Genomic DNA, 20499 nt, shown 5'->3' on the forward strand with positions numbered 1-20499 from the left:
TTGGTTAGAGACTTAGAGGGTCCATATCGTCCATATGATAACTCATCATAAAACTTGACTTCAGTAACCATTGATTAAGAATATGTTAATGTACACTAATCTAATTAATAGTGACGTACTGACATATCGACATTGATGTAAACTATATGCTTTTTTTTTTTTGTACAGTTTTAGACTTTTAGTAATAAGGTAAAGAAAAGTATGTATTTTCGCAGTTGCTACTTCCTATTCAATAATAATATTCACTTTACCTAATCATTATGTATTGCTGTTGTAATACGAAACAAAAACATTTGATTTTGAGTCTTCGACAATGTAAAACTATTGGGCCACTAAATTTTTAGCCCAAAAGGCTTTACTGTAAACTACAGTATTACAAGCCCAAACGAGGCATTTTGCCAAAAACAGTTGAATTAAAACGTCAAAGTGGCGTTATAAAGATTCGAACCGGTGACTTCAGATTAATTAAAATGATGACGTAATAATAAATAAACCAAAGGATTTAATAAATCAACGTTTACGATTAATGATTGAACTCAATTCGATTAATTTTTTCAATACATTCAACAATTAATTAAACTAAAGAAATCGCAAATCTGAAATCCATAGAAACTGAAGATTTTACAAAATGCGAATCGAACAACATTTGACAATTTTTAGCCGCCGAATCCGTACAGAGTCCGACCTTGTCTCTTGAGAGCGTAAACGACGTCCATCGCCGTAACTGTTTTCCGGCGAGCGTGCTCCGTGTAAGTAACGGCGTCACGAATCACGTTCTCGAGAAAGATCTTGAGTACGCCGCGAGTCTCTTCGTAGATCAGACCACTGATACGCTTCACGCCTCCTCTTCTCGCGAGACGACGAATCGCAGGTTTCGTAATCCCTTGGATGTTGTCTCGTAGAACTTTACGATGCCTCTTGGCTCCTCCTTTACCCAATCCTTTTCCTCCTTTTCCTCGGCCTGACATTTTCACCGGAAAATTAAAATTCGAACTGAGAAAATAATTGATTCTTTGATTTTGTTTTTGGTGCGATGTATTCGATTTTATCAGATTTGTTTTGATTTCATTGAGAAGAAATGAGGTTTTTATATAGATGAGATGAGATGAGACGAGACGAGACGAGAAGTGCTCATGTGTGTGTTTTCAAAGTTTTTGGGAGGTTTTGAGTCGTCAGATCTAGTTTTTATCGACGGTTGGTATCATCGATCCGCGTGAGTGTAATCTAATGAGTTATGAACCGTTAGATGTATTGCTATCCGCGTCATATTGAATTATTAGATCTGAGCCGTTGAGAAGACGAGGGAGACGAGCGGGGAATTTTAACGCTTAATTAAGCGCGCTCAAGGAAAATTTTGCAATTGGGTTTAGCTGTGTGTGTAGCGACGAATCTCTTAAAAAAGAAATAGGACTAGTTAACTTTTTCTTGGAATCAAAATTTTCGTAGTCAAGGATTGAAGTTGTATTGAGTGAGAGCTGGGACTACGTATTTAGGGTATAATGTGAGAGAAGCTTTGTTATTATGTTGGGTTAACATAATCCATCAATTGATGTTTCTATAGTTTCAAAACAATTATAACAAAATTGATTGGTCGAAATTTTAATACGATTGGCGAGATTGCCAAATGTGGCTAAGAATAACACAAGGCAACCTATGTTTTTTTAGTTCTTCAAAAGATGAGTAAGAAGAAACGTAATTGATCAAAAGAAGCAACTAGTTAAAACGCACAATCACTGGTCTTGATCTTGGGTGAAAAACTCTCTTCAAATCCAAAATTCTAACAAAACATAAAACGATAAGCTGAAGAATCATATTATGATATTGCAATAAGAAGCCAAAATTCCACAGACTTGATGATGATGCTCACTTCTTCTTCTCACTTACACCACCACCAGCAGACCTGCGTGTAAGCAAACACAGTCCCAATTTCAGTACTTACAATAAAAGTGTGTTTTTGGGGATCAGATTTTGTCGATTCAAGGATTGACTTCTCACTTATCAACTCAAAAACCCTAAGCATTTAAAGCTTTTGACTAAGTTAAGCTTTACTTCCTCGACAGCTGAGAAATGAGAGAGGAAATGCACAGCACTAATATTACAGCTGAAAATAACAGTAACCATGAAAACTTGTGGTGTTTACTAGTGGATTACCTCGACTTGCGGAGAACACTAGACATCTCCTCTCTCTTCCTCTTGGCTCTCTTGTGGGTTCCCAACTTCCTCTTAGCAACCTTAAGAGCACGTTTGTCTTTACCAACCTTCAAAAGCTCAGTGATTCTCTTCTCATAAGGAGCAAAACCAGCAACTTCCCTTATCAATGACCTGATAAAGAGTGTCCTCTTGCTTGTTTTCTGATGCAAATCATGAAACAACAAAATAGAATTAGATTCATAACAAAACAAGAATGCCACAAAAAAAAAATCATAACAAATAAGCAAAAGATAAAGCTCTACCAAATCTCTATACTTTACAAAGTAAAAACATCTTATGAGCCGAAAAAAGAGTGTATCATTATTGCGAGAAACAAAAAATGGTTTTACAAAGTCTAATGAACTAAAAACGTTCACAAAGGTGAAGAATCATAGCAATGCAGCATGTGTCACGCATACCATATGAAATGATGAATCCAGAGAAGAATCAAATAAGGCGTAATAAGAGAGAGAGAGGGATTCATCACAGTATCTGAACCAACTATTACAAATCTAACATAAGTCTAGAAACTACTACTAAAAAATGATCCAAAAAGCAATAATGCTAATGAAAAGGGGAAAAGAGAGAGAGAAACATACTCCTTTGCGAGAACGAGGACGAGGAGCTAATTCGCGTCTGGTGACAACATGTCCTTTGTTCAACCCAACGAACAAACCGGTTTTAACTGGCGGAGTTGTCATCTTCTCTCAAATTTTCACAGACAACAAACAAAAAAATGAGCTTCCCATATGATGTAACTCTTACAAGAGACGAATTTGGGAGGATTGAATCAAAAGGGTTGATTAGTTAGATTACCTTGTCTTAAGGATCTCGTCGAGCTCCTCCGGGCTGGTTCAGACGAAAAGGAGGAGGACGACGACTGAAAATTGCATTTTATACCTCCTCCCATAGACACAGAGAGAGAGGCTAAAGCAAAAAACAAAAACCCTAACCCTTTCGCAAACAACTTGGGCCTTAGCGTTGGGCTCTGTTTTTTTTAAATTAAAGTTGTTGTTGCCACAGTAGTTGCTTTTTATTTTTTGGACAAGGTTAAAAAAAACCAAACAACCAAGGTAAAAAAAAAGTTGTAAAAAAGTAGAGGGTAAAAACGTAATTTAGGAAAGGAATTGAATCGGAAAACGAGGTGAGCCGGATTCGAAGCCTTTGGACCCGTTTTTAATATTTTTTTACTTTAACCATTCGTTTTGTTTGGTTCTTCCCTAATTTTGATTTTATTGTTACTTTTGATTTCATCTCCTTCTTCCTTTTCTCGTAGAACCCATAATTTTTGTTTCAGTCGTGATTCCTCCTGCAGCAGCGAGAACCCGACTTTAATCTTTTCTTGTTTTTTTTTCTCCCGGTAATTATTTTTTTGACCCGCATTTCGTTAGTTTGATTGACAATTGTCAGTTTTCATAATCTCTTCTGTAAAGTTTTGATTTTTATTTTTTGGTTTTCGATCTGTGATTTCGTCGTCATTGCATCTCCCTGCTGCTTATATGAGTGTTGATCTTGTTTAAATATCATTTGCTTCTTCTTTTATAGATCTTTAGCTGCTGTAATATTAAATAATATTATTGAATTTGATAACGTGATTGTTGGATCTGGAATATTATTTTTGTTACATTCATTCTTTTTTTCTTTTTTCTTTTAAGGATTTGATTTTGTCACATTCTCTTAGGGAATATTATTAATATTCTTGACAATGAATCTTCTTATTATACAAATGTGTCGGATCATATATTCCTAAAACGAAGCATTGGCTGATTTGAGTTTTTAATTATTCTTGTATATTAGCCAAATTGGTCACTGGTTTTTGTTTTGTTTGCAGAAAGTAGAAAATGGCTGATGGTGAAGACATTCAACCCCTTGTCTGTGACAATGGAACTGGAATGGTTAAGGTATATTTTTCTTTATACTCATGATAAAAATTGAATCTTTTACTCATTTTTTAGATGGATGAGGGCATTGTTAGAATTTTCAATCTTGTTTATCCTGTGGACGATGTATCTCTAAGGTGGTTATTGTATATGTTCTGTGTTTTGGCTTAGGCTGGTTTTGCTGGGGATGATGCACCTAGGGCTGTGTTTCCAAGTATTGTGGGTCGTCCTCGCCACACTGGAGTGATGGTTGGAATGGGACAGAAGGATGCATATGTTGGCGACGAAGCTCAATCCAAGCGTGGTATTCTAACCCTCAAATACCCAATTGAGCATGGTATTGTCAACAATTGGGATGACATGGAAAAAATCTGGCATCATACTTTCTACAATGAGCTCCGTGTTGCTCCCGAGGAGCATCCCATTCTACTCACTGAGGCACCTCTTAACCCTAAGGCTAATCGTGAGAAGATGACTCAGATCATGTTTGAAACCTTTAATGCTCCTGCTATGTATGTCGCCATTCAAGCTGTCTTGTCTCTTTATGCTAGTGGCCGTACTACTGGTAACTTCTAGAACACTTGATAGGCCGCCTTTATAATCTTCAGATTCAGGATCATGTCTTGTTAAACTGTTGAGTTATGTTGTAGGTATTGTGCTCGACTCTGGAGATGGTGTGAGTCATACGGTCCCTATCTATGAGGGTTACGCTCTGCCACATGCCATCCTACGTCTTGATCTTGCAGGTCGTGACCTCACAGATGCTCTGATGAAGATCCTCACTGAGCGTGGTTACTCTTTCACCACAACAGCTGAGCGTGAAATTGTCAGAGACATCAAGGAGAAGCTTTGCTACATTGCTCTTGACTATGAGCAGGAGCTTGAGACGGCTAAAACAAGCTCTGCTGTAGAGAAGAACTATGAGCTACCTGATGGGCAAGTGATCACCATTGGATCTGAGCGGTTCCGTTGCCCAGAGGTTCTTTACCAGCCGTCTATGATTGGTATGGAGAATGCTGGTATCCATGAAACCACCTACAACTCCATAATGAAATGTGATGTTGACATCAGAAAGGACTTGTATGGGAACATTGTGCTTAGTGGTGGAACAACTATGTTCCCTGGAATTGCTGACAGAATGAGCAAAGAGATCACTGCTTTGGCACCGAGCAGCATGAAGATCAAAGTTGTTGCACCGCCTGAGAGGAAATACTCGGTCTGGATCGGAGGATCCATCTTGGCTTCCCTCAGTACCTTCCAGCAGGTAACTAAATCCAATCAGTTTCCTTTCCCTAATAAAACCATCTTATTCTAGTCTACAGCTCGACTGATCAGTCATCCATTCCTAAATTTTGTAGATGTGGATTGCAAAAGCAGAATATGATGAGTCAGGCCCGTCGATTGTTCACCGGAAATGCTTTTGAGTTTGAAGTTAAAGTCTGCTTCCGGAGAAGCCCTATGGGTTTTATCTTCGTTCTCTGTTTTTGTTCTTCAGTATTTTTTCAGATTCTGGCCTAAGACATGTTGAAGAACTTACATTTTCTGTTTGTAGTTGTGGTTAAAAATGTTGTCTTGGTCCTTTTTTTTATTTCTGTTGGATAACACGACTGTGTTTGAGTGAATAAGAACACCTAATTTTCCGAAGTTTAGTGGGAGTGTGGGACTATTGGATAATCTTCTTAATTTTTATATATTAGTATTAATTAAAATTAGTTATTTATGTTTGTTTTTGTAAATATCTTTTTGCGTAAAAACTAAAACCAAAATATGTAAAGTTCTATTCCAAATACTAATAGGATCCTACGTACCTTCTTATATTTTATATCTTCTTTACCATTCCTGAAAGAGAGAGACTCGTTCTGTTTTTTTATTCTTCATCAGATTCTTCCTCCAAAGAAGCTATGGGCGAACCATGTAGTAATGATGTTTCAGAGGCCATGATAGACAAAGCATTCAAGCAGGTACTTTCTACTACACAGACCCTAAAAACAAATTCATGAATATTCTCTGTAGCTTTATTATTACACACCTACTCTGTTTCATATCACGCAATTGTTTTGATGTTCTGTTTCAGATTAGGAACGAAATCGAAGAATGTATTTGGAAGAACATGAGTTTTGAAGAAACGGCGAAACATCTCTATGAAGATCACAATATTGCTCATTATGTCACCAAATCATGTAATGTGTAATATCTATTTCAGTTTGGTTACTACGTGTTTCTTTCTTAAATTTTTTTAATTCTTGTTTTCTCTATATGATTAGTTTGGGAGCAGTTTCATAAAGAAAGTCCGGAGTTTTTCGAACGCTACAACTTAAATCTGGAAGTAGCGCGTCAGATAAAGCTTTGCAACAGTTTGCTTCGGACGCAAGCAAGTATGATGGTGCTTGAGGGAATCTTTGATATTGGTGATGCACCACGTACGTATAAAAAACAAGACCACACTCTACTTTTGGATTGTTTTACCCACTCGATTTTGTTGAAGATTCGCTTATTCTTTTGTCTTTGTGCAGCTGCAATCATGGATTTTCTTCTTCACGATCCTGCAGGAATTCGTCTCATGGAGAATCTAGCTAATACACCTTGTAAACCTCTCTTCTAATGATGCATCCAAAGTACACCGCTTTTTGAATAATTTGGGTTTGTTTTTTGTTTTGTTTAATGTCTCTTGCATTCCATTGCGCAGCAGCTGATAGGTCGTCTGAGGTGAGTCCTTCAAGCTTTGCAATGTTGGCATTGGGTGATACAAATGGTCCAACAGGTAAAAGTCACAATATAAATTAATACTCGAAAGCACTTCTGACGTCTAAGAATTCCTTGTGTTTCTCTGTTTTTTAGTAAACCAGTTGCGGATTCCTAATGGTCAGCGAGAACAATTTCATCACTATCAATACTCTAATACACCTAATGATTATGCTTGTAAAGAAGAAACTCAATCTTTCTCTCTCATTGTTTTAACACTTCTACTCATACATTCTTATGAATGATGATTATCCTTTTCTTTTTCTAATAGGTAACTATCTTGGAGCTCCAACCTTTGCACCACCAACTAATGATCAATGGTTTACATCCAGTGATATTACCGGTAAAGAAAATAATCAACCTTTCTCTCTTTTCTTCAATGTTTGGTTTGGTTTGTTTTGTTTTGTTTGATATTTCTTACATAGTTACATCCAATGATATATACTGACTGTTAACATCCAAAAATTACTTGTGTTTTGTAGTAAACCAGTTGGAAACTCCTAATGGTCAGCGAAATAATCAGCTTCATCAAAATCAATGGTCTACACCTTATGATCTTCCTTGTATGTACAGAATAGACTCAATCTTTCTCTCTTTATCTATTATTTGTCTTAACACTTCAGCTTAAAGCAGTTTTATGAATCACTCTCCTTTTTTTTTCCCCATAGGTAATAATCTTGGAGCTCACCCCATTGCACCAGCAGCTTCAAATCAATGGCGTATATCTAATGCTCTTTCCGGTAAAGAAAATACTCAATCTTTTTCTCTTTGTTTCGCATGGTTTAAACTCTTTTACGCTTAAACATTTCTATGAAACACTCTTCTTCCTTTTTTCTCCATAGATCACTATCCTGCATTTTCAACAGTTGCAGCAAACGTTCCATCCGTTGCACAAGCACCTACTGTCCTATATGGCCTGTCTACGTTTGATTTTGGAGACAATATTGAATATGGCGGCCCATCTTTCAAGCTCGTGGATCCTTCATTAGCAGAACGACTAACACAACCCGAGTACCCGCTACAAGACCCATATGGACAACACCAGCCGCCATATCAGCAGAACTTCTCGCTAGAAGAGTTGCTGCAATATGGAGGAAATAAGAACGAGCTGCAATATGGAGGAAACGACAACGAGTTGCAAGCAGTAATACCCCAGCAGCAGCAGCAGCATCAGCATCATCATCAGGAACAAGAGACAAACAAGGAAAAAGCAGAACAACAGAATCCAATACCTGAGTCTAAAGCTTCAAACAGTTCAAATACTGGTATGTAGCAAAACTCTTTTTCAACACCACAATCTACAAAATCTGGTTTCTACTATATCTATATTCTTATGTCATCTCGTATCTTGCTTGTTTCTTTGTTGCTTTTCTCTTTTCACTAAGGTGATAGCACAGTAACAAGGGCTCAAAACCAGCATGATCCTTCAAAGGCAACAGCAAAGATGAGGAATTTAAAAGAGAAGAGCAACATCAAAGTGAGATGACTATAGTAGTGGATTTATATTCTTATCAGTCAATTTACTTGTCTCCCCTAGGCCCTAGCTTAGCTCTCTTGTTTTTTCTTTTATAAGCCCACAAGTTTTTTTGAAAGTTTCATATTCGAGAATCAGTACTGAATCTTATCAAAGACTTAACAGAGCTACTCAATCTTCCTATTTTGTTTCCCTTGCCTTATGTTTAAACCTTGCAATTAATTGTGCTTAGTTTTTCAAAACTAAGCACACGATGCAAACCTAAACTAAGCACACGATGCAAACCTGCAAACCTCCGGTTGAACATATGTCTGATTTTATGGAAAAAAATGTAAAAAATGATAGTCCAATCGGAATCGGCTTATTGGGTCATAGTAGGCTCGGAAGGCAATGGCTCGTAATCCTTCCACTGTCAAGAGCGGGAGGTGCACGCTGCTCTGTGAAACCAGCCTCACGCGGTCTCCCCCACTCTAGAAGACATGTGACCCGAGCCTTCGCTCAAACCGCATGCCTCAACTCCCAACTTGGAATGGGCGAGCCAGAATATAGCCCACTCCGAACCCGGCCCACTGAGATCGATCCAACGTCCAATCACCTTATGGTCTCCACTTGGATCACAAGCCCGCGTTACTAAGCTCGACGTACAATACTTGATAATTTCACTATTATATACAACAACATAAAGTTTTGTTTCTCCGATGTGGGACAAAATATCACCTAAGCAGTTCGTTTCGAATGAGGAAATTGTCATCCATCCTCATTAGATCGTTGGAGCTTGTTCGTATGAAAAGGCCAAAAAACGTCATCAAGCTGCTTATCATATTGTTAAATGATTAGAGAAACCACACCTACAGTGTTCTCTACATAATTTACAGAGTATAAAGCACGAATGAAAACATAGCTCGCAGTTTTTGTTCTTGGAACTAAAGTGGCAACACAGATTCTTACAAAGGAAAGGCGTGTGAGCAAAAAACCCTGTCCCGTATATATATGTATATTCCATTGGCGGCGTCATGTGATCATGAATCGAGGATCAGAACAATCTTATCTTCCCGTGTCATAGTTGTTGCAAAACCTGCCCAGGTCTGAAAAAGCTTCGAAATGAGATTCTCTCACCAGGACTGTCAGGCATTTATAATGGAAGAGCTGGGCGTTGGCGGACAACATTCAACACGCCCCTTGCAGTTGCCTGTTGCCAGGAAAGAGTCAATTGATAAGCTCCCAGGCAGAAAAACTAAAATCTTTTTGGTTGAAAACATTACCTCGTAAAAGGAATTGAAATTTAGGCGTAAAAGAAAACGTCTCAAGAATGGGGCTCTCTGGCTACCGGCAAGCTTGCTGCTTCTCAGTATGGTATACAAGGAATTCGACTTCTTGTTGAATTCCTTAAGACCACAAGAAAGAAAATTGTAAGAGACAATTTATTTTCACCTTTGTATGAGTGTTACAGAGAAAAATAAAGCACCTCGGCTATGTTTTCAAGTTCCGTAGTGTTTGGATTGCTTTCTTGATTCTCAATGTTCCAGCAGAACTGGAGACAGAGTTTCATGATGCTGTCGAGTATCCTTGAGACGGAACCAATGTCGAGGAAAGATTGAGATATAAGAGCCGAGAGATACCTGCATTTGTACAGCACATTAGGTAAGTTAGTAGGGGGAGGCATATAAAACCAAACCAAACCTAAAAAATAGTGAAGAAGATTCTGGTTCAGCCTTGCTTCACATAATACGAATCAAGAACCAAAATGAAAAATGAAGAGGCTAGACCAAGTAAGTAACATGAAGACTGGAAGCGCACAACGAGCACTGCATATACTTACTCTTGATGGAAGCCAACGAGTTCAGTGAAGTCTTGAGAACCGTGAATGTGAGTTTGCAACACCTTCCATTGAGATTCTATCACGTCAACCTTAAGAGAAAGAGAAAATTAAACCTTAGACGTTTTTGTTTCTAGAACTGACTTGTGACCAACTTTGAAATTCTTATGAAACGTCATAGGTTTCTTTACCTGAATATAAAACTGAAGATTCCTTATCAAAAACGCCATGTGCTCTCTAACACGCCACATGGGTCTTATTCCTTGTCGTCTTTGTTGAGATGTTGATCCGTTTGTACCATCTTTTCGATGTTGAGCAGATTCTATATGATCTTGATGCATTACAGAAGCCCATGATTTCTCTAATTCCATCTGAGTTCTCTTTAGGCGTATCAAATATTGGAACACCTTCAGATACCTAAACACAAGTCTATAACTCTCAGACAAAGCATCAAAATCGCCTAAATAGTTCATAGTAAAATTGATGCAAGAACTTTGAGAGTGAGAGAAGTTAGAAGAAAAAGAGGATATAAGCAATGCCCAAGGATTATTACTTCGAAAGCACTTCTTGAGTGAAAAACAGTTGCATGGGCCAATCAACAGAATACTCCAAAGCAATAGCGTCCCAGCCATCCACAGAAGTGTCTGATGTAAGACTTGCCTTCCCGGAAAGAGATACTTTAGATCTCGCCAGCTCAGCTTGAGAAGATCTGACTGTGACTCCAAACGAAGGCATCCTGGTGAGAGTAGCAGTTAAAACAGCCAAATTGAAGACCAGTTGGGAAAAATAAGTATTAATGTGTCCTTCCACTTAGCTCAAATGCTGGAAATTAAATCCATCTAATACGAGTCGTAAAAAAGAGTTTGAGTGTTACTGACCGTAGGGATACCCTATAAAAGTACTTATCTTCTTCTGCAATGGTTTTTGTTGCAGCCTGTGTGTTCCCAAAAGAGAGAGCGTTACAAAAAAAATTTGACCTGAGAAGAGCTTTTTATCATAAGAATTTTTTAAGTTGTATCCACATACCAACTGGAATGGTACCATAAGATCAGACTCTCCAGTTGATTGGCGAGGCGGCAAACGCATCAACGGACGACTCTCCTCCAGAAAGCACTGAAATCAGAAATTCTATGAGATGTGAAATTACATGTCCACAGGTCTTTCACTGAGTAATGCAAGGAAACAAGGACATAAGCAAGTGGGAGTTACATTAATCACCCTTATATTTCATGTAAGAAACTCAACCGATACTTTCTGTGGTTTACCTGAAAGAAATCTCCTTTTTCTAAGAGAAAATAGTCTTTAAGAGCTTTAAGATGACCATTGAGATCAGCACGCACAACGACAAGCTGTACCAAGGAAGGTAATGTGACCAAAACAAATAAAGTAAAATATTAGAGAAATAAAAGTTGTCAAGTCAAAACCTGCCAAAGATGACTGGCTGCTATTGCTCGAACAGAATCAACAGTGCACTCGAATGATCTCTTGTGAAACTCAGATGATTCCTGCACGTAGACGTATAAATGTAAAGCGTACAATCTGAGCACTAACGTGATCCAAGGAGAAAGACATATACTATTTCTGTGCATGAACAAATAGATCACGTTTTGCGTGACCGAAATCAACTCATTTATGAAGATTGTTACACTCTTTTTACCAATTATAATGTGCAGTGAGTAAGGCTCCCAACCAATACCTTTAATTCTTTCAGCATTGCTTCGATCTTGTCTGCCTCAGACTGTGGTAGTAACTCTCCCCCTGTATGGTCTGTATCTATTTCAGTTTCCCTTTCAGGGAAATCACTATGCATAAATCCTCGAATCCTCTGGGAGCCACGCATTTGTTGCTGAAAACTCTTGTCTTTCTGGAACTGGAAAGCAGGACTGGGATTTCGCAAAACCCTTATGGCTTTCCCTGCAAAAAGAATGGATTCACCAAGCCTCATAGAAATATAATCAGGCAACATATCCTGCAATATAACCACAGAAGCATCAAGAATATAGTAATGGTACCAAATCAAAATTGAAAGTGGCATGGAGTATACCAAAGAGATGTGAAATCCAGAGTGCCAATCAGTTAAAGATGTCTCATGAACTGAGGTACGAGCCAACTTTTCAGATATTTCTTCCTGAGATGAGCGATGATCTAAATCCCCATCTTCCTGCCTGCAAGCAAATCAGAAATGAGTTTTTCATTCATGGGAGAAGAACAAACAGAAATCAAAGTCCAGCCACAGGCGACACCAAGCGATAATGTATCAGCGCAAGTTTACAGCAGCTACCTAACCGGTATAATAGTAGACTTCATGAGGAACACTAGTGACAACATTAAGCAAAACGAGATGGCACTCAACAAATCTCAAAAGTAAAATGAGAAAACAACGTAGATTTAGAATTACCTCTTGATGAAAAACTCTCCATGAGGATCCTGGAGGATCCCGTAGACCATCCAAGCCGCTAGTTGATTATACATGACCTGATGTCCATGCCAAAGAAGCCTACACATGGATACAAAAACATTTAACAAGCGGTGAAGCTGGACTAAAAATGGTTTACGATTTACTGTAGATTGAGCCAGTGAATACCTTTGGAGACACGTCCTTAGTTCAGGCACACCACAATGACACCTTTTATTCAACACATTAAGAAGCTGCCCTCCACGAATATCATCACGCTCAATCTCAAGGATAACCTCGTACAGGGGAGGGAAAAGAACGAAGAACTAGGGAAAGAAAAAAAAACAAAGACAGATAAAAATAGCATTACATATCAACAATGTACACATTCTCAAATGGTATTCCTAAAGCTCAATCATCAAGTGATCAATATGTTGGTATTGGGAATGGACCTTATTGAGCCCCTGCGTAACCGTAGCAAGAATAGGCGTAGTCTCCGCCAATAGATTCTGCTCTATTTGAAGAACCGCAGATCTATAGACGGAAAGAATCTCCCCAATTCCATTAGCAATGGCTCTACGGTACACGCTAGGCTTCTTCTCTCTACTCTGCTTGGACAATTCATCAGCCCGTTCCAACGGATGCACAGTGGTTACCACAGAGCTAATCCAGCTCAAATTGCGAGACTTCTTCGCAAACCGGTCGAGCTCTCGATAGTAGAACCCTAGCTTGATCAACCTCTCGATCAAGTCCCTGCAAGGAAGCGCATCAGAATCACTCACTAGAAATCAAAATCGGCGCGGAATCACCAGATCAGCGCGAGCAGAGAGAGAGTATACCTTTCGCTGGGTTCGATGAAGGAGATGTCAGGAGCGAGTTTGAAGGTGCATTCATCAGAGAGAGGTGAATCGGAGTTGAAAGCGAGGCCTAGGGTTTTCCGTTGCTCTCGCTCGTCGACGATGAGATCGCCGGTGAAGCCTAAGAGAGCTAGAAGAAGCTCGTGCAACATGACCGAAACTGCTTTAACTTTTTGGGGAGGGAAATTGAAAATCAAAATCAAAACGCCGGGTCACAGTCGCCGGACTCGTTGGTCGTTTATCGGTGTAGTTCAGTGGCAAATAATGTAATTTCATGCGAAAACAAAGGTCTTTTTGATCAATTCCGGTAGTCTCTTTGGTTTGGAGGTTTGGTCTTTCCAAATTTCCCAATCAACACCAATTCAATCTGGTTTAACAAAAGTATAATCTATTTCTCTAATCGAGTAAATTATGAAATAAATCCGATCTGTTACACTACTTGATCATAATTTCACATTGGATGGTCAAAGGTAGATACTAAAAATATATGGATTTTTGGTATAATGGTTCTCAAATTGAGCTTAAAAAATCAAGATATTTTAATTTGGCTTGTAAGTGTTTTTTTTTTTTTTTTTGGAAGCAAAAAAGAACAGTCGAACATATTTGGAAAACACATGCATGAATATTAGAACAATACTTAGGGGTGAACCTCTCCTTTCACTCTCTTTGTAAAATAAAAAATAAAATCTGTATACATTATTGTAAAATAAAAAATTTAAACCACATTTTTATAAACCCAAACCGACATATAATTTCATTTTAATTGTAAAATCTAAACCCTAACCATCTCATTTGTAAACCCAAACCGACATATAATTTCGTTCTAATTATAAAATCTAAACCTTAACCATCTCATTTGTAAACCCAAACCGACATATAATTTCGTTCTAATTGTAAAATCTAAACCCTAACCATCTCATTTGTAAACCCAAACCGACATATAATTTCGTTCTAATTAGAAAATCTAAACTCTAACCACCTCATTTGTAAATTCAAACCGACATATAATTTTGTTTTAATTATATAATCTAAACCCTACAAAAATTATTTGTAAACCTAAACCGACATAATTTCGTTTTGATTGTAAAATCTAAACCCTAACCAATTTATTTGTAAACCCAAACCGACACATAATTTTGTTCTAGTTGTAAAATCAAAACCAAGCTAATATTTAAATTTCCTAAATTAAAAGTATACAGAGTTTGTTTCCTTAATTGGTTTTGCTTTTTAATTTTATTTTAATTTATTTTAAAAATGAGATAAAGTATAGAAGATTTTGATTGGTTGAAAAGAAAGAAGTGAATGGAGAGGTTCACCTGTAGGGGTGAACCTAATTATTTTTCTGAATATTATTAGATGGAGGAGTTAAATAATGGAGAAACCAACATCAATATTGGTGAGACGTGGAAGAAGTGATTGGTGGAGATGAATCTAAGAATTTAAGATCTATGTTACATAAAAAATGTTAGGACTACCATAAAACCAAAAGAAAATTATTTGAAAATTTGTAATGGCACTTACCTTCCCCTCAACTTGGTCAAGTACTCTCTTTTTTTTTTTTGGCTCCAGTGTCATGCCTAGGGATATAGAGGCCTAAGGCAAATATTGAAGATTGTGAGCTTTTTTTTTGGTGTAAGAAAAAAAACAGGGAAAAAAACTTATCAAAAGAAACTTGGAATAGCTTAAATTTTGAAAAACAAACATTTAAAAGCACTGAAAATAGAAAAAGCCTCTAATAAGTGAATAATTATTTGACCAAAAAAAAAAGAGCAAGTATTAGTATTGGTAGAACAGCCATTAAGCTAATTTCTTTAAAATGTGGCCAGTAAGTTTGTTATATTTAGTGTGGCCTAAGGCACTTGCCTTTTTTCTATAAGGAGTAGGCACGCCTCTGTTTGGATGCTCCACTTGGTCAAGTATGAAGTATTGGTTTGAGCCAAACATATATGTTGCTGTTAAAATATTATTCGAAGAAAAGCTGGTTTTTCGATTGGCCCTTCAAATAATTTGACCGTTTATAAATCTATAAACTTGATTTTAAAATTAGCACGAACGCTTAATTGAACCCTTAAAAAGTGAAGCATGACTAGGTCATTCTCCTGCCTCCTGGTTGTAATTTATTCGATGTTTTAAACTGACTTTCTCTGATCGAGCAAGGGACTACTACTACTTCTCTTACATTCCACATCAAAATCCTTTCTATTTTTGTTTTCTTTTGAACAGACCTTGTCAATATCTAGTTTTATTTATTTATTTATTTCTCAACGTCTAATCAACATTACGAAGTCAAGAATTAGTTTTACAACAAGAAAATTATTATTAATAACAATTTCCCTTAATAAAATATGTATATAAAGCCATAACTTCCCACATATATCTTCGACCCACAGTTCAAGATCGTCCATAAATTAGTTATACAAAAAATCCTCTTACACTTAATTTTCCATAGAAAATTTGAGAGAATTAATGTCTCAATCACTTTTCAATCTCAAAAGCTTCTCTCGATCTATCAACACAATTATAATGTAAGTCTAGCCATTTATATTATTTTTCTTCATCTAATTATATTATTGATTAAGGAAGGTTGTGGAGATGACAACTAGCTACCACAATAGTTACACCATGTAATGATCCAAAAAATGGTAATAGATAGAGGCATAGAGCCAACAAGACCATAAAAGTTAGTCAGTAGTAGGCAAAAGACTCTTACTGACAAGCAAAATGTGTAATTGTGTAGCCATCTAAGGTGTCCTACCGCCACATATGATTGTAGATGAGAGTCTTTAATCATATTTTGAGCAGTTTGGGAAGCTCCTTTTGTTTCCCGAGGGTCTTTCATATTTCACTGTCCAATCCTTAAAAAATTTCCAGAAGGGCAATTTTTTTGTAGCTTGGTCGTCTATCCATTTTGTATAAACCTCTAGTTTAAGAAAGTGTGTTGATTAATTCTTGTGAATATATGGTGTTTCATACTAAATGACAGTTTTTCTTTTTTGGATTAATTAATAATCGTATAGGAGGAGATACATTGTGATCACAAAAGCCTCTCAAAGGAGATCTACTACTGGAAGTAGCCAGGAGAAGCCATCGTGGACATCAGACCCTGATACCGGATACTTCAGACCTGAGAGGACCGGTGCAAAAGAGTTTAATCCATGCATTACAAAAACTTCTCAAATTCAAGGTAAAATGATGAGAGGAGAAGAGCTATGGTGGATGCCTGACCCTCACAGCGGATACTATAGACCCGATAATTTTGCCAAAGAGCTTGACTCAGCTGAGCTACGGTCTTTGCACTTCAATAAGAATCACAAGACGTTGTAAGCCACATGATCTCTTACATGCACGTGTGGTATTTTCTTCTTGTTTTTTCTAATTCGTTTTGAAGTGTGAACTAATAAATAATTAAGAAGTATTTGCAAATTATTGTTTGCCTCAGTACTTATTTTCCAATGCGAGACGATCATTTGTTAAGTCGTATTGGCTTTTTTATTTTGTTTAGACGAACATGATGTGTTCAAGATTGCTTCTAAATATACTGGGTTTGTATCTAGTTGATCTTTTACAAAACAAGTTGTCACGTATTACTTTTAATTAGCACCTATACCAAATTTCTGTTATATATGGCAAATGGAAGATCTCCATGCCAAACTTCCATTTTCAGAATCTAATTTGGAAAAATTGACTTGTAGGGGGGAGGGGTATTAGACCATCTCCAATGGTTTTCCCTATTTTTTCTTCTATAGAATCTTTATAATAGAAAAGAGTTTTGCTCCAATAGTTTTATCTATTTTTTCCTCTAAAAAGAATATTCCAAATAGATTCTTTTTTATTTTACAATTAAAACCTTTTATTTATAAAATTGCAAACTAACCCATTTTACTTTAAATTTGTAACACTTTCATAAAATTATTATTTTTAATTAAATTTAATATTTATTATTATATTTAAACAAAGACAACAACAGTTGGAGATTCAAAGTAAAAATTATGCTTTGAAAGAGCTAAAAGAAGAATACAAAATTTTATTTTGTGACTTGGATACTCTACATCCAAATGTTCGTGGATATTTTGAGGCTGAATAAGCACGGATTATACAAAAGCGGAATAATCAACAACATAACCAACAAGCTCCTCCTCCATCTACATCATTTGGTTCGTTTGAACAATATTTTAGCGATATTGGTGGATCCCAAAGTAATTCACCGGATTATTAAGTTATTAGTTTTTGTTGTATTAAAATAATTATTATGGATTGAATGAAAAATAAATTTTATAATTTATATAAATTATCTTTTCCAAATGGTAGTCTCGATATTTTAGACTAAATATTTATACTTAAATTTATATTATTAGTTTTTAAAAATACTTATTTTATTAAATTTGTATTATTAGTGCTTAAAAATATTTATTTTATTTATTTTGGTCATAAATAAAAGAAGTTAAAGATTAAGAGGACTACTTTATAAATAAAATAGTTCACCTCTATTTATAGAGGAAAAAATAAAGTTCCTCTAAAAATAGAGAAAAAAATAGCAATTTCTATCATAGAAGTGAAAATAGAGATCTATTAAAGTAAAACTTTACAGCTGAAAATAAAGGACATTAGAGATGTTCTTATGATCTAAAGTAATCGTACGTAGTTGAATGTAAATTGACCTTTGTAACAAATTAAAACAAGATATATTTTATATATATGCATGGAACACTAGATAACAAAGCCGTCTTAGCTCAGTGGTAGAGCGCGTGGCTTTTAACCACGTGGCCGTGGGTTCGATCCCCACAGACGGCGACTTCTTTTTTTTTTTAAAATTTTGTAACTTGGTCTAAAGACTGTGTTTTTATAACCAGAACAAAATTTTCTTGCGAAGTCTCTTCCAATATATTGAAGCACGGTTACTTGAAAATTTACCAGAGAACTCAAGAAAATACTGTACTTATTTATTCAACAAGGAGGCTCCTATAAAAATATACACAATAAAGCAGGAAAAAAATGAGAAGGAGAAGAAGATACAGAGTGTAGACACGAGTGTGTTTGTATATATTCTAAAAAATCAGTAAGTAAAAATCAACGGCAAAGCTGAACACATAAGCTATTAATCCGTGAATCCGGGGGATTTGCCAAAATGTAAGATGCTGATTTCCCATTTCTCAAACAAGTCATGCTGAATTGGTTACCTAATTGAGTCGTCTGCAGCAAACAAAAATAAGAAGAAGATATATGTGATCAGGAGACATTGAAAAAAAGATTCGATCCGAGGTTGTAGAAACTGAGATACGAAAGGATTTATACCGTGCAAGAGGCTGGTTCTCGGTTACAGCTCCATTTAGATGTTGGAACACATGAAAGGTAATGACACCATGAGCAATGTTCGTTTCCATCGACATTGTTGAAGAGCGAGATCAATCCAGCAATGAACCTGTGACAAGAAAAGAAGCTTGGTTTAGTGTCGTGTCAATCTAAAAGACAAGATCATCATTGATACAATATGCAGTCCTTTATGAACTATGAGTATATGAAAAACAAACAAACTGATTTATAGCTATGAACGTGGAGGGTGAATAACAGAGGAATGTAACACTTACCCAGCGACCAAGAGGAGAAGAGAGATGGTCCAAAATATGCCCTGATACATCTTGTACCTGTGGGGTTTAGCTCCAGGAGCGTCTCTTTGGTTGATCCATCCATAATGGGGACGGATTAAGAGCACAAATCCAAGTAGAAACCCGGTAGCAAACCCTCCAATATGAGCAAAGTTATCTACTCCAGGGAGCACACCAAGTCCCAAGTTCACCGCCACAATTATCACAAGAGTTATAATCGTCACAACCTAGACCAAGCATTGGCAAAAACAACATAAATTCTAAAGTTCCAATCTTGAAAATCATAAACAAGAAAAGGCTTCTGAACTCTGAAGGTATCGTATTCGTTACCTTGTTAGAATAGATTGTCCAGTTGATAAAGATCTCAGAGAGCATTCCTCCAAGTAAACCAAACACAGCACCAGATGCTCCAACAGAGATGTTTGAGCGTAGGAAAAGAGCTGACAATATACTTCCTCCAAACCCTGAAATCAAGTAAAGCAATCCAATCCGAACTGCAAACAAAAATTGAAACAAAGGTTATATATACACACACTTCATAAAAGATATGGTCTTCACAAGAACAAAGTAATCAAGAGAGGCAGAGAGAGCAGTTACTTACTAAAACCAAATTCACGTTCCATACGTATACCAATGAATAAAAGAGTCAACATGTTCACGAGTAAGTGAACAACTCCTCCATGTAACCAGTTGCAAGATAGTAGACGCCATCCTTCATCTTGTTTAACAACTTTCTTTACATCTAATCCACCCATTGTTTGTAACCTGTTCCAAGCCAAGGAAGTGTGGATTATAGAAACACTGACTCATTACTAACTTGCATATTCTCTAATAGCAATTAGCTACTTCTTATCGAATCAAAATCGTAAAAATATGGAATTTTTTGCTCAATTTCATAAGAAAGTTCGGAAATTTCATAGTTTCATTCATATTTCACTTGAACTCAGTAAAGGTCAGACCTTTGTTTGAAACAGAGTAGAAAAAAGAACCCTAGAAAATTAGAAGCTTACATACGTTAGAGAGGAAGGACCGAGAAGAGGATTCTCTCTAGTGTTCTGAAACGAGAAGCGACCCAAGAAATCAGCAAAACAATCTCCAGATTTCTTGGGACAATTGTTGACATACATGGTGATCGCGAACACGACAACGTTAGCGGCAACGAAACAGGGTATGAGCCAAGGGAACCAGCTTCTAAACTCTTTAACTCCTCTTCCTCGTTGTTCATAAGAACTTCGACTACGATTCAGAGATCGATGTTGTTGCCCAGATAGAGAAGCAGATTCAACATCCATTGGGTGTTGTTGTGTGTTGTTGCTCTCTCTCTGCCGAGTTTTTCCCCAAATCGGAGCTGTTTCTGAATCTTTCTCACCCATTGAAGGAAAGCAATTAAATCAATTCGAGCTTTGTTTGTGTAGTAGAGAGGAATTAGGTTTTTGTGTGTTTGCTGTTTGTGGGGTTTTTTTATAAAATCTGGTTTGGACTTTGGCAGCTTGAGAGCAAGTTCCTATCTATACAAATAGGAAACTTTCGTTGGGGTTTGTG

General features: G+C 36.8%; 6 protein-coding genes and 1 non-coding gene across 7 annotated transcripts; 3 read left to right on the top strand and 4 right to left on the bottom strand.

The window, feature by feature from the left end:
* On the bottom strand, positions 528-1102 carry LOC104791641 (histone H4). Its single transcript, XM_010517572.2, has one exon. It carries the CDS (start codon positions 966-968, stop codon positions 657-659), a length of 312 nt encoding a protein of 103 aa, XP_010515874.1. The 5' UTR covers positions 969-1102; the 3' UTR covers positions 528-656.
* Positions 1638-3118, bottom strand: LOC104791642 (60S ribosomal protein L36-2-like). The gene is made up of 4 exons (XM_010517574.1): positions 3007-3118; positions 2790-2891; positions 2152-2351; positions 1638-1900 (listed from the first exon to the last, which is right to left on the bottom strand). The coding sequence occupies exons 2-4, from the start codon at positions 2889-2891 to the stop codon at positions 1864-1866; spliced, it is 339 nt and encodes a 112-aa protein (XP_010515876.1). The 5' UTR covers positions 3007-3118; the 3' UTR covers positions 1638-1863.
* LOC104791643 (actin-1) lies at positions 3409-5745 on the top strand. Its single transcript, XM_010517575.1, has 5 exons — positions 3409-3550; positions 4022-4091; positions 4242-4635; positions 4721-5334; positions 5429-5745. The coding sequence occupies exons 2-5, from the start codon at positions 4032-4034 to the stop codon at positions 5492-5494; spliced, it is 1134 nt and encodes a 377-aa protein (XP_010515877.1). The 5' UTR covers positions 3409-3550; positions 4022-4031; the 3' UTR covers positions 5495-5745.
* Positions 9084-13608, bottom strand: LOC104791644 (gamma-tubulin complex component 4-like). The gene is made up of 16 exons (XM_010517576.2): positions 13337-13608; positions 12950-13250; positions 12687-12823; positions 12501-12599; positions 12147-12267; positions 11799-12071; positions 11527-11607; positions 11368-11451; positions 11129-11215; positions 10981-11036; positions 10656-10838; positions 10294-10519; positions 10106-10194; positions 9752-9905; positions 9549-9671; positions 9084-9475 (listed from the first exon to the last, which is right to left on the bottom strand). The coding sequence occupies exons 1-16, from the start codon at positions 13504-13506 to the stop codon at positions 9419-9421; spliced, it is 2241 nt and encodes a 746-aa protein (XP_010515878.1). The 5' UTR covers positions 13507-13608; the 3' UTR covers positions 9084-9418.
* Positions 15821-16678, top strand: LOC104699112. Its single transcript, XM_010414457.1, has 2 exons — positions 15821-15879; positions 16372-16678. The coding sequence occupies exons 1-2, from the start codon at positions 15821-15823 to the stop codon at positions 16676-16678; spliced, it is 366 nt and encodes a 121-aa protein (XP_010412759.1).
* Positions 18074-18145, top strand: TRNAK-UUU. The gene has a single exon. It is a non-coding gene; the product is annotated as a tRNA-Lys (tRNA).
* Positions 18274-20488, bottom strand: LOC104791645 (RHOMBOID-like protein 4). Its single transcript, XM_010517577.2, has 6 exons — positions 19972-20488; positions 19559-19722; positions 19288-19451; positions 18940-19184; positions 18647-18773; positions 18274-18544 (listed from the first exon to the last, which is right to left on the bottom strand). Exons 1-6 carry the CDS (start codon positions 20328-20330, stop codon positions 18422-18424), a joined length of 1182 nt encoding a protein of 393 aa, XP_010515879.1. The 5' UTR covers positions 20331-20488; the 3' UTR covers positions 18274-18421.

Source organism: Camelina sativa, chromosome 6, assembly GCF_000633955.1.
Source record: "Camelina sativa cultivar DH55 chromosome 6, Cs, whole genome shotgun sequence".
Lineage (NCBI taxonomy): Eukaryota > Viridiplantae > Streptophyta > Magnoliopsida > Brassicales > Brassicaceae > Camelina > Camelina sativa.

Bases quoted from the DNA above. Each gene is read 5' to 3' on its own strand.
- LOC104699112 (XM_010414457.1), top strand. From the start codon at position 15,821: ATGTCTCAATCACTTTTCAATCTCAAAAGCTTCTCTCGATCTATCAAC. The intron at 15,880-16,371 runs GTAAGTCTAGCC...ATAATCGTATAG, and splicing joins TCTATCAACACAATTATAAT to GAGGAGATACATTGTGATCA.
- LOC104791641 (XM_010517572.2), bottom strand. From the start codon at position 968: ATGTCAGGCCGAGGAAAAGGAGGAAAAGGATTGGGTAAAGGAGGAGCC.
- LOC104791644 (XM_010517576.2), bottom strand. From the start codon at position 13,506: ATGTTGCACGAGCTTCTTCTAGCTCTCTTAGGCTTCACCGGCGATCTC. The intron at 12,824-12,949 runs GTCCATTCCCAA...TTCTTTCCCTAG, and splicing joins TTACGCAGGGGCTCAATAAG to TTCTTCGTTCTTTTCCCTCC. The intron at 9,476-9,548 runs GTAATGTTTTCA...TCCTGGCAACAG, and splicing joins ATTTCAATTCCTTTTACGAG to GCAACTGCAAGGGGCGTGTT.
- LOC104791645 (XM_010517577.2), bottom strand. From the start codon at position 20,330: ATGGGTGAGAAAGATTCAGAAACAGCTCCGATTTGGGGAAAAACTCGG. The intron at 18,774-18,939 runs GTAAGTGTTACA...TTCTTGTCACAG, and splicing joins CTTCTCCTCTTGGTCGCTGG to GTTCATTGCTGGATTGATCT. The intron at 18,545-18,646 runs GTATAAATCCTT...TGTTTGCTGCAG, and splicing joins GAGAACCAGCCTCTTGCACG to ACGACTCAATTAGGTAACCA.
- LOC104791643 (XM_010517575.1), top strand. From the start codon at position 4,032: ATGGCTGATGGTGAAGACATTCAACCCCTTGTCTGTGACAATGGAACT. The intron at 4,092-4,241 runs GTATATTTTTCT...GTTTTGGCTTAG, and splicing joins ATGGAACTGGAATGGTTAAG to GCTGGTTTTGCTGGGGATGA. The intron at 5,335-5,428 runs GTAACTAAATCC...TAAATTTTGTAG, and splicing joins CCCTCAGTACCTTCCAGCAG to ATGTGGATTGCAAAAGCAGA.
- LOC104791642 (XM_010517574.1), bottom strand. From the start codon at position 2,891: ATGACAACTCCGCCAGTTAAAACCGGTTTGTTCGTTGGGTTGAACAAA. The intron at 2,352-2,789 runs GTATGTTTCTCT...GATTTGCATCAG, and splicing joins GTCCTCGTTCTCGCAAAGGA to AAAACAAGCAAGAGGACACT. The intron at 1,901-2,151 runs GTAATCCACTAG...GCTTACACGCAG, and splicing joins AGTGTTCTCCGCAAGTCGAG to GTCTGCTGGTGGTGGTGTAA.